This window comes from Solea solea, chromosome 18 (assembly GCF_958295425.1).
Source record: "Solea solea chromosome 18, fSolSol10.1, whole genome shotgun sequence".
Lineage (NCBI taxonomy): Eukaryota > Metazoa > Chordata > Actinopteri > Pleuronectiformes > Soleidae > Solea > Solea solea.
The window spans coordinates 16,829,077-16,841,521 of record NC_081151.1 but is presented as its reverse complement, the minus strand read 5'-3'; the positions used below and the strand labels follow the sequence as shown (position 1 = coordinate 16,841,521).

General features: G+C 41.2%; 1 protein-coding gene across 5 annotated transcripts in view; it reads left to right on the top strand.

The window, feature by feature from the left end:
* Window positions 1–12,445, top strand: part of actn1 (actinin, alpha 1) — a 65,638-nt gene that overhangs the window by 52,405 nt on the left and 788 nt on the right. For 2 of the 5 annotated variants that reach the window (XM_058614558.1, XM_058614557.1), the window contains exons 10-20: window positions 1,130–1,360; window positions 2,831–2,978; window positions 3,112–3,262; window positions 3,480–3,588; window positions 3,773–3,913; window positions 5,147–5,329; window positions 5,489–5,623; window positions 6,283–6,462; window positions 7,433–7,579; window positions 11,797–11,862; window positions 12,174–12,332. In XM_058614558.1, the coding sequence (XP_058470541.1) occupies window positions 1,130–1,360; window positions 2,831–2,978; window positions 3,112–3,262; window positions 3,480–3,588; window positions 3,773–3,913; window positions 5,147–5,329; window positions 5,489–5,623; window positions 6,283–6,462; window positions 7,433–7,579; window positions 11,797–11,862; window positions 12,174–12,332 (1,650 nt within the window). Of the gene's footprint in view, window positions 1–1,129; window positions 1,361–2,830; window positions 2,979–3,111; window positions 3,263–3,479; window positions 3,589–3,772; window positions 3,914–5,146; window positions 5,330–5,488; window positions 5,624–6,282; window positions 6,463–7,432; window positions 7,580–11,409; window positions 11,491–11,796; window positions 11,863–12,173; window positions 12,333–12,445 lie in introns of all 5 variants that reach the window. The other 3 variants (XM_058614556.1, XM_058614555.1, XM_058614560.1) reach the window with 2 other exon arrangements.

The window sequence follows — 12,445 nt, the reverse complement described above, 5'->3', positions numbered from 1 at the left end:
CTCCCCCATGTTTTTAATCCACTCCCCCTCCTCGTCCTCCCAGCCCGGGGTGTCTGTGCTCCGTTTAGGTTAGAGGACAAAAAAGATGCAGCCAGGAAGCTCTGTACCTCTGAGGCTTAGGCATAAAGAAGTATTATAGAAGTCATTTACATTTTAAAAGCATGTTTTTTGCCTGTTTCAGCTCATGTGAAATACATTTTTCTTCAACTTATTTTTTTTACAGCACATATTTCAGCTCAATAAAAGCAGCCTTTATTTATTTATTTATTCATGCAATAACTTGAAAAATGGACCCAGAGAATTGAAAATCACTCGATGACGGTATTGGAGGTGAAAATGTTAATTGCACTACTCTTTTGATAAGAGATTATAACGGATGGAGTGAAACAAATCCAAAGATTTAACAGCTCCACACTTTAATCTCCTGTAATATCAGAGTTTCAAACTGTTATCTGAAACCTATGAACTCATTCGAATCAATCAGCTCAAGCTTGTGATTTAGTTTTTGTACAGAATTGGCATTTTTACTCAATTATAATAGTATTTTTTACAACTGCTAGTGTTTTATTTTGAAAATTCGATGTGATGCATTCACTGTCAATCCTAGAAACATCAAACATAAAACTTGGCTGATTAAATGTTAAATGTGAAAATCTGGAATTAATTTATCACTTAAAGATTCATGAGAAAAGCTAAAAAAAATATATAGTTTAAAATGCTATACAAATCTAACACTGCTACAGAATATATATCTGTAAAATATAATAAAATTGTTTTTTTGTGTATTGAAATTCAATGTGTAGCTGAAGGAAAATGGAAAACAAATAGTCAGTGTGACGAAACATGCAAAGAACACGGCTGTAGATATATAACGTGTGTTGCTTTCAAACGCAAGTAAATAGCAAACTAATTATCTCCACTTTTTTTTCACACATTATTCACATCCACTACATCTCATTTTCTTCCTCTCCATCAATCCATCACGATTCTGCATTCCCCCTCTGTTTGCATGATTCTTCTCTCCTCTCTGACCATCTTCACTTCCTTGAACTTGTCTTTCCTCGCCCTTCTTCCTCTTCCTCTTCCTCTTTCCCTTTCCCAAACACACACACACTAACGCACACCACAGCTGCTGGAGTGGATCCGTCGCACCATCCCCTGGCTGGAGAACCGCCTGCCTGAGAACACCATGCAGGCCATGCAGCAGAAGCTGGAGGACTTCCGAGACTATCGCCGCCTTCACAAGCCGCCCAAAGTGCAGGAGAAATGCCAACTGGAGATCAACTTCAACACCTTGCAGACCAAGCTGAGGCTCAGCAACAGGCCCGCCTTCATGCCCTCGGAGGGGAGGATGGTGTCGGTACGTCAAAGTCAACGTCAAAGGCACTCACACACACACACACACACTGGAATTCTTTTATAGGGAAAAGTTGAGAACCAAACTTCCTGCGGGCAAAAAAAGGCTTTTGTGCGTCAAATGAGCAAAGCTGCATGAATCACGTGATGTCAGGACACATTTGAACCTTTTTTCTAACTTCTAACCTCTTCACAAAAAGTGGATGTTAGGAAATAGTGACTGAGAACGATGCACCAATCACAACTCCTCCTCCTCCTCAAATGCTGTTAAGATTTAAAAAAATTTGTTTTTTTTTTATCAGCCGTTTTACCTTTCAGAAAACCTCTTCCACTTTTATTTAAAATTCCTCCAAGTGAGGAAATTAAGTAGCGAAGAAGAACAGAAAGAAGAGCAGACTCCTGCTGTGAGGCTGCAGTACCACTGATGGAGGCTGAGGGAGACAGAGGGCAGGACTGTGTTTGTGTGCAGTGTGTCGTTAAACTGCCATTAAAATGGGGGAAATTGGTCAGGAAGTGTAATAACAGGGCTTTTACGTTCATATTCTGTATAAACACTGATGAACAGTGACTTTCACAGACTTTGGTCCCCACTAAAGCAAGCAGGCGTGTCTGTTTGTGTGTGTGTGTGTGTGTGTGTGTGTGTGTGTGCGTGTGTTTGTGTTTGTGTATCTTCCTCCTCCAGTGTCTCAAAACAGAGAGTGTTGTTGAATTTTACATGACATGACAGCTTATTTTTAAACACTTATCCACTTGTTTTATTTATTCAAATTTGGCAAGCTGGCGAGTAACACATTTTTCCTGTGGGAGGATGAAGTCAGAGGAGATATTTTTATCACCTTACAGTGAATTTAATGACTCCCTGTCTCTCGTAGAAAATGATTGCCCTGTCCTGCAGTTTCCCCTCATTTCTTTGTAGCGTTCATCCATCTTCTGATGCTTTATCCTCCACATGAGGGTCGCGGGGGGGCACTGGGCCAATCTAAGCTGACATAGGGTGATAGGCGGGGTCACACGCTGGACGCCAGTCCGCAGGGCCACATAGAGAAAAACAACCAACTTGCACCTACGGTCAATTTTTGGTTTTAACCCTAACCTCTTCCCCATGTTTGACAGCTGTTTACAAACAGGATTATAAAATCTGTTTTAATTAGAACTGGGACTTTGCTGATATGGACATAACTGAGGGTAACGGGTATCAGTTACTGAACCAATGTTGATAATGTCTGTGTATAAAAACATAATACTTAATAATGTCTGTGTATAAAAACAAGGTTCTTTAAGCAATAGTGAAATTGAAGAACAAACTGATATTTAAGAAAAAACTAGTTCTAATATTGTTAGTATCAATCTGACTGGAACTGAAAAAAATGGGTTGGTAAAATGTAGCTTAACTTTTTTGTCACGGTAGTAGATAAAGTTTCCTTACTTGCAAACATTTGCTTCTATATTTAACTTTTTCCTGTGTCTCATACAGGACATCAACAATGCGTGGGGAAATCTGGAGGGAGCAGAGAAGGGCTACGAAGAGTGGCTCCTCAATGAGATTCGCAGACTGGAAAGACTCGACCACCTGGCAGAGAAATTCCGCCAAAAAGCAGCGATTCATGAAGCTTGGACTGATGGTACTGAAGATTTAAATCCGTCAGAGAACTGTCCCGTATTTACCGTCTCAACCGTGGCATTTTTGCAAGAGCTGTTGACCCTTCTTAGGTGAAAGGAACTCGACTCATACATCTTCTGTGTCTCCCCCTGCAGGTAAGGAGGAGATGCTGCAGAAGCGCGACTACGAGACGGCCTCTCTGTCGGAGATTAAGGCTCTGCTGAAGAAACACGAGGCCTTCGAGAGCGACTTGGCCGCACATCAGGACCGCGTGGAGCAGATCGCAGCCATCGCACAGGAGTTGAAGTGAGAAAAAAAAAAAACTTATCTCATCTCAAAAGTCACATTTGATTTAGATTAGCTTCACTTTATTTGCAGGTTGTAAAAGAAACAACAGCCTTCAAAGAAATTAAATAACAATCTTCAAAGAATTCCTTTAAGGCCCATAAGACTTGCCTAATGCATAATTAAAACAGTTGTTATCATACGTACAATATGCATTAAACCTGTGTTTGTGTTCCAGTGAGCTGGACTACTACGACTCTCCCAGTGTAAATGCTCGCTGCCAGCAGATCTGTGACCAGTGGGACGCTCTGGGAGCTATGACCCAGAAACGCAGTGAGGCTTTGCAGGTGCCAAGAGTTTTTTTCAGAGGTCTTAAATCTGAGTGACGGGAACATAAAAAAATAAAGTTCACTCACTCCTTTTTATCTCTGCCCTTATTTCTGCTGTTCTGGAGCAGAAATAGTGACACGTATAGGGATGATAGTGAGAGGCTGTCAAAAGACTTTGAATTTGTGTTTGTGTTCCTAAAAGAAAACAGAGAAGCTGCTCGAAACCATCGACCAGCTGTACCTCGAGTTTGCCAAAAGAGCGGCTCCGTTCAACAACTGGATGGAGGGCGCCATGGAGGACCTGCAGGACACCTTCATTGTCCACACCATCGAAGAAATCCAGGTGAGCGAGGAGAGAATACCGTCTAATGCCGTCTACCCCGATAAGTAATATCATTAATAGGGAGATAATATTACTGTATGTGTCTAATGCAATTTCTAACTTGGTGATTTAGTTGAGTTTAGTTTATTTATTTCACTTATTTATTGGCAAAAGGAAAGAACAATTTAACACATTATGTCCATATTCTGAATGAAAGGGAGCAGGAAGAAGAATGAATCTGCAGCTTTGTCGCAAATAACACAAGGAAGCAAACAAAACAATCATACAAATAAGGCAACACAAAAAAAGAAAAGTACAATAACTGCAGACAGTTGGGTTTCTTTTAAGATAACAATGCTATTAGAGTAGTAATTTAACATATTACAGTAATACCGTGTCATTTACAAAGTAATAATTACTATATTATCATAACCCTGCTGCTACTCTACTATAGTGTAGAGCAGTGATTCCCAAAGAGAAGAAATGTTTTTCCGAACTAGTTTGCTGAATTTCCCCAAACTTTTTTATTTAGAGTTATTTGTTTATGTTTTTAAAAGACATACATAAAACATTTTGTTGGGATATGAAATACACCTCTGCATTTATTTCTGATGGATTCCATGAATAAATAAATGAATGCCATGCTTTGAAAAAAAAAATACTTCTGTTTAAAAACATTATATTAATAATATTATATAGTTTTCCCATGGTTTCCAACGTTTTTTAAGAGTCTACTACTTTTTTTAGTTTTCTCTGCAGCTTATTTTTCTTGAAATGATGTGAGTGAAATAAATACAGTGTACAGTAAATGTGAAGCTGCAGCCTGTGGCACTTTTAGCTTCGCGCAAACACTGGAAACGGGGAGAAACGGGTGAGAAAAAGGACCCACAAGCGCTAATTTACATGTTGTATCTTTGTCTAACATGCACTTAACTGTAAACATAATAAGTCTGTAATGTTATGGTGCTGTAAAGGCGTTTAGCAAACACTGCACAAGCAAACGCGGAAAATTACAACCTGCTGTAAAGCTGCAACTTCTCGTTTTTGACTCTTCAGCCTCTCATTCCCCACCCCCAACAGGTGTGAAAGTGTAATGAAATATTTGATCAACCTTCGTGTAGTTACATGCAAATGTAAGATTAGTGCGCTGATATGTGGAGAGAAAAAAAACACAGGCTGTTGTTTCATGTTCTACAGAAAACAACTTCTCTTGTGGTTTGCATTTTTGATTTGTGTTGTTTTTGTGTGTCCCAGGGATTGAGCACAGCCCACGAGCAGTTCAAAGCCACGCTGCCAGAGGCGGACAAAGAGCGTCAGGCCATCCTGGGCATCCACAACGAGATCGCCAAGATTGTGCAGACCTACCATGTGAATATTGCTGGGACCAACCCCTACACCACCATCAACCCACAGGAGGTTAACGCCAAATGGGACAAGGTAATACCATCCATCCTGAGCCAAGACGTACTCTTTTCTGTCTGTACAGCTCAATTTGGTCATAATCTCAGGCCACAAAGACTCTTCGTGGGAGATTCTGATAAAAAAAATGATTCCATACATGACATATTTTCATACATTGGGGGTTTTCCCGCACAGGTCAGGCAGCTGGTGCCTCAGCGTGACCAGGCTCTGATCGAGGAACACGCCCGGCAGCAGAACAACGAGCGTCTGCGCAAACAGTTTGCCAACCAGGCCAATGTCATCGGGCCCTGGATCCAGACCAAGATGGAGGTCAGTGTGACCAGAGCCAAACGGCAAATGAACATGTCATGTTAAGTTTAGGGAGAGGGCAGTGAGTATAGTCGACCACCTCTCTGCTCCTGCAAAGTTTAAAAATACTCTCCAACCGAAAATGGTGTTTAGGATGATGAAATAACATCAGAATATTCCAGGCCTTTCCCAAGAACCTACGGTGGTCTAGGCGCGTCAAAAAGCAATTGTTGTGTCGTAATGCTGTGTTTCATTTAACGATTATTCAATCATTCATCGGATTAACAAGTAGTCTGATTTTCAGCTTCCTAAAAGTAAATATTTTCCCGTTTCTTTGCTCCATGTAACAAGAAACTGACTCTCATTTCGAGACATTCGAGAACATCATCATTTCCATGTTTTGAGAAACACTGATCGAAGTTTTTACGGACCAAACAAGTACTCGATTAATCAAGAAAATAATCAACAGATTATTGATTATGAAAATGAGCGTTAGTGGCAGTCCATTTACATCGTAACTAGTCGGTGCAGTTTTAAAGAAATGGAGGATTAGGGTTAAGGTTACTAAGGTTACTTCACCTCCGACGCTGTGTTTACACCGTACAGTGTCTATCTCATGAGCAGATGTCGGGGAAAGTGACAAGGTTTTTTTTTACACTCTTCTCACCACGTCGCTGCAGGAAATCGGCCGCATCTCCATCGAGATGCACGGCACCCTGGAGGACCAGCTGACGCACCTACGCCAGTACGAGAAGAGCATCGTCAACTACAAGCCAAAGATCGACCAGCTGGAGGGAGACCACCAGCTCATTCAGGAAGCTCTCATCTTTGACAACAAGCACACCAAATACACCATGGAGGTAACACTGACAACTCAGCATTTTAAAAACAACCACAGAACTTCTTATACTTTCTGGATTTTACCTGGTGGCCTCATCTGTTGTGGTTAGATCTTCCTAGGATATGATTTACATTTGATGTACTTACTGTTACATCCCATAAAAAGATCAAAACGAGTAATAAATTGTTAAATAACACGTTTAATGTCCATCTGTGCTGAAGAGCTCTGGTGTCTATTTTATCTCTGTGCCACAAACTGTGCTCTGCCGCTGCGACGGCTCACAAATATCGTTGATATCAGAATTAGTTTTATTGCCAAGTAGGTATTAACATGCAAGGAATTAGCTTTTGTGTTTTGGTGCGGAACAAAGAACCAAGATAATACGAATAAAGATTAAAAAAAAAAGACTCGAGGTCAATATAGAGCAGTACAAAAAGCAGAAAAAAAGAAAAGAAAAGCTATTTATGTAAACATTTAGATGATAAAGAAGAATATATTACACATTTAAAGTTCAAATATGCAAAAATAAATGTAGGAAATACAATATACTGTACAATATGGATGGACTTCATCATCATCGCCATTTGTCAAGTCGTCCCAGGTCGTCATTGTAAATGAGAATTGGTTCTCAACTGACCCACCTGGTTAAATAAAGGTCAAATAAATAAATACATTTGTGTGTTAGTGTAATTGTGAATTCAGTTTCGAGCAGATTATGTGATACTGTTTCCACAGTTAAATGTCTTTTTAAATAACCTGCTATGTCCCACATAATATCTTCCTCTATCCAATCCAATCCACAGCACATTTAAAAACAACACCGTTGCCCAAAGTGCTGTACATTAACATTCTAAACAATATGAAACACACAATTTAAACATCTGAATCCCAGGTTAAGTTCTATTCTCTCTCTCTTCCTTCCTTCCTCCTGATCAAACTTTTCCCTGCCTCCTCTGTCTCCTTGTTCCCTGTCTCCCTCTCCTCTGCAGCACATCCGCGTGGGCTGGGAACAGCTGCTCACCACCATCGCCCGCACCATCAACGAAATCGAGAACCAGGTCTTGACGCGAGACGCCAAGGGCATCAGCCAGGAGCAGCTGAACGAGTTCCGCGCCTCCTTCAACCACTTCGACAGGGTGAGTAGTCGGATCAGAGTCGCTGTGCGGACGCGCAGATGTGCACGCTCCTCATCACATCTGGGTTTTCAAATTATGACTGTACAGTGGAACCAGCGCAGGAGCTAAAGGAGTTCATGTCGTTAAATGAACAGCTTGACATTTGGGAAACACTCACACTCTCTCACAGAGTTCATAGTTCAGTTAAGAAATAAGTGTATTTATAAAGATGAACGTGTGGAGTCACAACAAGTTTGTCTTTTATATATTCAGAGAGCATCAGCAAAGAGAAGAATTTGAGGTGAGGATTTATCATTTCTGGGTCCGTTCACGTCCTGTCCCGCTTCCTGAGGTTTCACTGATGGCGACGCTGTCATCGTTTACTGTGCAGAGCGTGCATTCTGCAGTCTGTGTGCGAAAAGTCGAGGTGATGAACCCCCCGAGTCCCCAGTGTTCATGTTAGTGAATCACCAAAGGAGATTCTGGACCCAAGTCCTGTCCTGATAAACTGAGACAAGTCTTTAAGATTAGATAGACAGATAGATAAATAGATGGATAGATAGATAGATAGATAGATACTGTAGATGGATGGATAGATGATAGATAGATACTGTGGATGGATGGATGGATGGAAAGATAGATACTGTAGATGGATGGATGATAGATAGATAGATAGATAGATAGATACTGTAGATGGATGGATGGATGGATGGATGGATGGATAGATAGATACTGTAGATAGATAGATAGATAGATAGATAGATAGATAGATAGATAGATAGATAGATACTGTAGATGGATGGATGGATGATAGATAGATACTGTAGATGGATGGATGATAGATAGATGGATAGATAGATACTGTAGATGGATGGATAGATAGATAGATAGATAGATAGATAGATATATAGATAGATAGATAGATAGATACTGTAGATGGATGGATAGATAGATACTGTAGATGGATGGATGATAGATAGATGGATAGATAGATACTGTAGATGGATGGATGGATAGATAGATAGATAGATAGATAGATACTGTAGATAGATGGATGGATAGATAGATAGATAGATACTGTAGATGGATGGATGGATGGATAGATAGATACTGTAGATGGATGGATGATAGATAGATGGATAGATAGATACTGTAGATGGATGGATGGATAGATAGATAGATAGATAGATACTGTAGATAGATGGATGGATAGATAGATAGATAGATACTGTAGATGGATGGATGGATAGATAGATAGATACTGTAGATAGATAGATGGATAGATAGATAGATAGATACTGTAGATGGATGGATGGATGGATAGATAGATACTGTAGATGGATGGATGATAGATAGATGGATAGATAGATACTGTAGATGGATGGATTGATAGATAGATAGATAGATAGATAGATACTGTAGATAGATGGATGGATAAATAGATAGATAGATACTGTAGATGGATGGATGGATGGATAGATAGATACTGTAGATGGATGGATGATAGATAGATGGATAGATAGATACTGTAGATGGATGGATGGATAGATAGATAGATAGATAGATAGATAGATAGATAGATAGATAGATAGATAGATAGATACTGTAGATGGATGGATGGATAGATAGATAGATAGATAGATAGATAGATAGATAGATAGATAGATAGATAGATAGATAGATAGATAGATACTGTAGATAGATGGATGGATAGATAGATAGATACTGTAGATAGATAGATAGATAGATAGATAGATAGATGGATAGATAGATGGATAGATAGATGGATAGATAGTGTGCCACAGGTAGCTGCACAACAGTGTTCCCACTGAAGGCTGTTTCTATAAAACCTTCTGTCTTCACTCCCCCTCTCACCCAGAAGTGTGTGTTTACACTGGGGCTCACCATGACAGGAACAGCACCAATTATGGATGAGTTTTTATTTAGCTCCCTCTCCTCCTCCTCCTCCTCCTCCTCCTCCTCACCTCATCTCTCCCACTGACTCCACCGTTACATCATACATTCTTCCACGTCTTGTTAACAAATGTCCGAAGACGACGATGTGAACCGACAGCGCGTCGACCGAGGACCCCGAACCTGTCTTTGAACTGCGTATTAGGATGAAATCTTCAGTCTTCAAACGGTCAATAATGATTGGAAAAGAGTAACACATAACACATAAGACAATTAACACGCTTTATCTCAGTGACGCCAGCTTGTTGAAGCAACTGTCTCTTTGCGTAGCAGCCGTTTTGATGTGAACATCCCAGGTGTGAATAATCAAGTGAATGATGGCTGAGTTCCATTTAGCTTTGTGCATGCTAATTCACCGTCACACTGTCTGGACTTACATGAACAGAGCCATCGTGAACGTGATTAGTAACACTGGCTAAAACACGCCAAAGTGGCTGCCGTGCAAAGAGAAAACGAATAGATCGATGACTGGAAGCTAATCAATAAGTTGGTGTTTAAGTTTTTGTTGGTGTTTTCCGTCATACCCGAAACAGTTTGCGGCCGTCTCGCTTTCCTTGCGCGCTGTTGCCGCTGCCGCCATCTGTTGGCGCTTAGTATTGGCTCAGCTCGCTTGGAACCTCACTAGAGCAGGTACTAAAAAAACTACCAGGTACTAGTGTTGTAGTGCTCGAGATCGGTCTCGAGACCACTTTTTGAAGGTCTCGGCCTCGTCTCGGAATCGACCGCATTTTTACTCGGTCTCGGACAAAGCGGACTCGGGATTATATTTCAAGACCGGTCAAGACCACAATTGTGGGGATATCAATAAATTGCCTGTGCATTTTTGGATGAACTTCGTATTGCTTCGGGTACAACCAATAACTTGACTCATTTATCATTTGAAATTTTTCTCACCGTTACCGGCTGTCACCCCTCCCACCCCTTTCACACGCCCCCCTACAAAAGTGCATGTGAGTGACAGGAGACGAGGCCGTGAGAAGATGTCAGCCAACTCATCTATAATAACATTTGGTTACCTGAACCACAAAGACTTTTTGTGCATAAATACCTCCGAAAGAAAACACAGCGCAACGTGGTCTTGGTCTCGACTTGGTCTCGGTTTAGGTGGTCTTGACTACAACTCTACCAGGTACTATCATTAATGGAAAATCAAAAATAGCTGTGCCGTGCTGAGGCGCGCTAGCGGAATAACGCCAATAGATACATGGTGAAACTAATTGGATAAAGGAAATAATTAATAATAATAAATAATAAATTATATATATATATATATATATATATATATATATATATAATAAATAATAAATAATAAATAAACAATAAATAAATAAATAATATATATATATATAATATAATAATACAAAAATAATAAAATGAATTGTTGTTGTATTATATGGGTAAAATGAATGTGTTTGTAAATGTGCTGCTCTGCCTCTAATAAGGAACAAACAGGTAAAGGCAAACATGTTACGTTGTTGGATACATGTGCCACTGATGAATAACACAAGCTCACCACGAGGCCCAGTAGTTTGCCTGCCACACTGCACATTAACGCCTCTGAATGCCCTCCCCCAGCATGGCAGCACTGCTGCCACCGTGTGTTCACCTGCCAGATCCTAATGAATATGCACTGTGTTCTCTCTTTTCTATCTCTCGTGCATGGCCCTCTCCCCTTTTTCACCCCTCCCTCCTCCTCCCTCCCTCCCCGTGCATGGTGCACTCAAACCACCACCACCACCACCACCACCTCACCTGTTTCCTCGTCTCACCCCCCCTCCACCTCCCTCCCCCTCACCATCACTGACACCGCTGTATGTGTTGCTGCATGGCCTGTGGCCCCCCGACGCCTCGCCTGGCTCTGGCCGCCCACACCTCAGGACCGCTCGGGCACTCTGGGCGCGGAGGAGTTCAAGGCCTGCCTGATCAGCCTGGGCTTCGATATCGCCAACGATGCACAGGTACTTAAACGTAGTCACACCCTGTGGTGAGAGGTTTAACTGGTTTTCCTCTTTTTTTTTTGTTCTTTTGCTCCTTTTCCCCCCTTGTATTTCTTTCCTTCCCTCCTTTCTTTCGTATCCCTTCTGCCTAAATTCCCTTTGTGATCACAACGTCCCATTTGCGGATTTCTGTTGTGTTTCTCCTAAAATCTTCTCCATCTTCCTCCAACGACTTCCTCCGCTGTCCCTGCGTCTCCTTTTCCACCTCTCGCTCCTCCTCCTCCTCCTCCTCCTCCTGGTTTCGTTTGTCCTCCGCTGACCTTGTAGAAGAGAACAGGAATCATGGATGCTGAAGACTTCAAAACCTGCCTTATCTCCATGGGTTACAACCTGGTAAAGCCATGAGCTCCCTTCAAGTGTGAGAATATGATTGTGTGTGAATGTTGAGACCAACAGGAAATGGTAATACATGGATGTAACTTTGACTTCCTATTTAGAAAGACTGCATGTGCTGGAGATAGATTTAATAAATTTGAGATTTTCTCTAAACACACTTTACTATCTTTTTATATTATGCATTTTATAAAATAAGTTATAAATACCATACAATGTAGGACATCAGTCCCTGACTGTGTTTTAGTCCATTGGTGTGGACACCGTTACCATGGCGACCGAGCTTCACAGTGTCTCTCCGTTGCCTCCAGGGTGAAAATGAGTTCTCCCGTATCATGAGCATAGTGGACCCCAACAGGATGGGCCTCGTCACCTTCCAGGCCTTCATCGACTTCATGTCCCGCGAGACAGCGGACACCGACACTGCCGACCAAGTCGTGGCCTCCTTCAAAGTGCTGGCTGGAGACAAGGTACGAGACAAGTACAGCCAGAGAAAATGCTGATTAAGGGAAGAAAATTCCATTAAGCTAAAGGAGGAAGACTTTTGGGAAAGAAAATGTAACAATAATAACATATTTTAAGC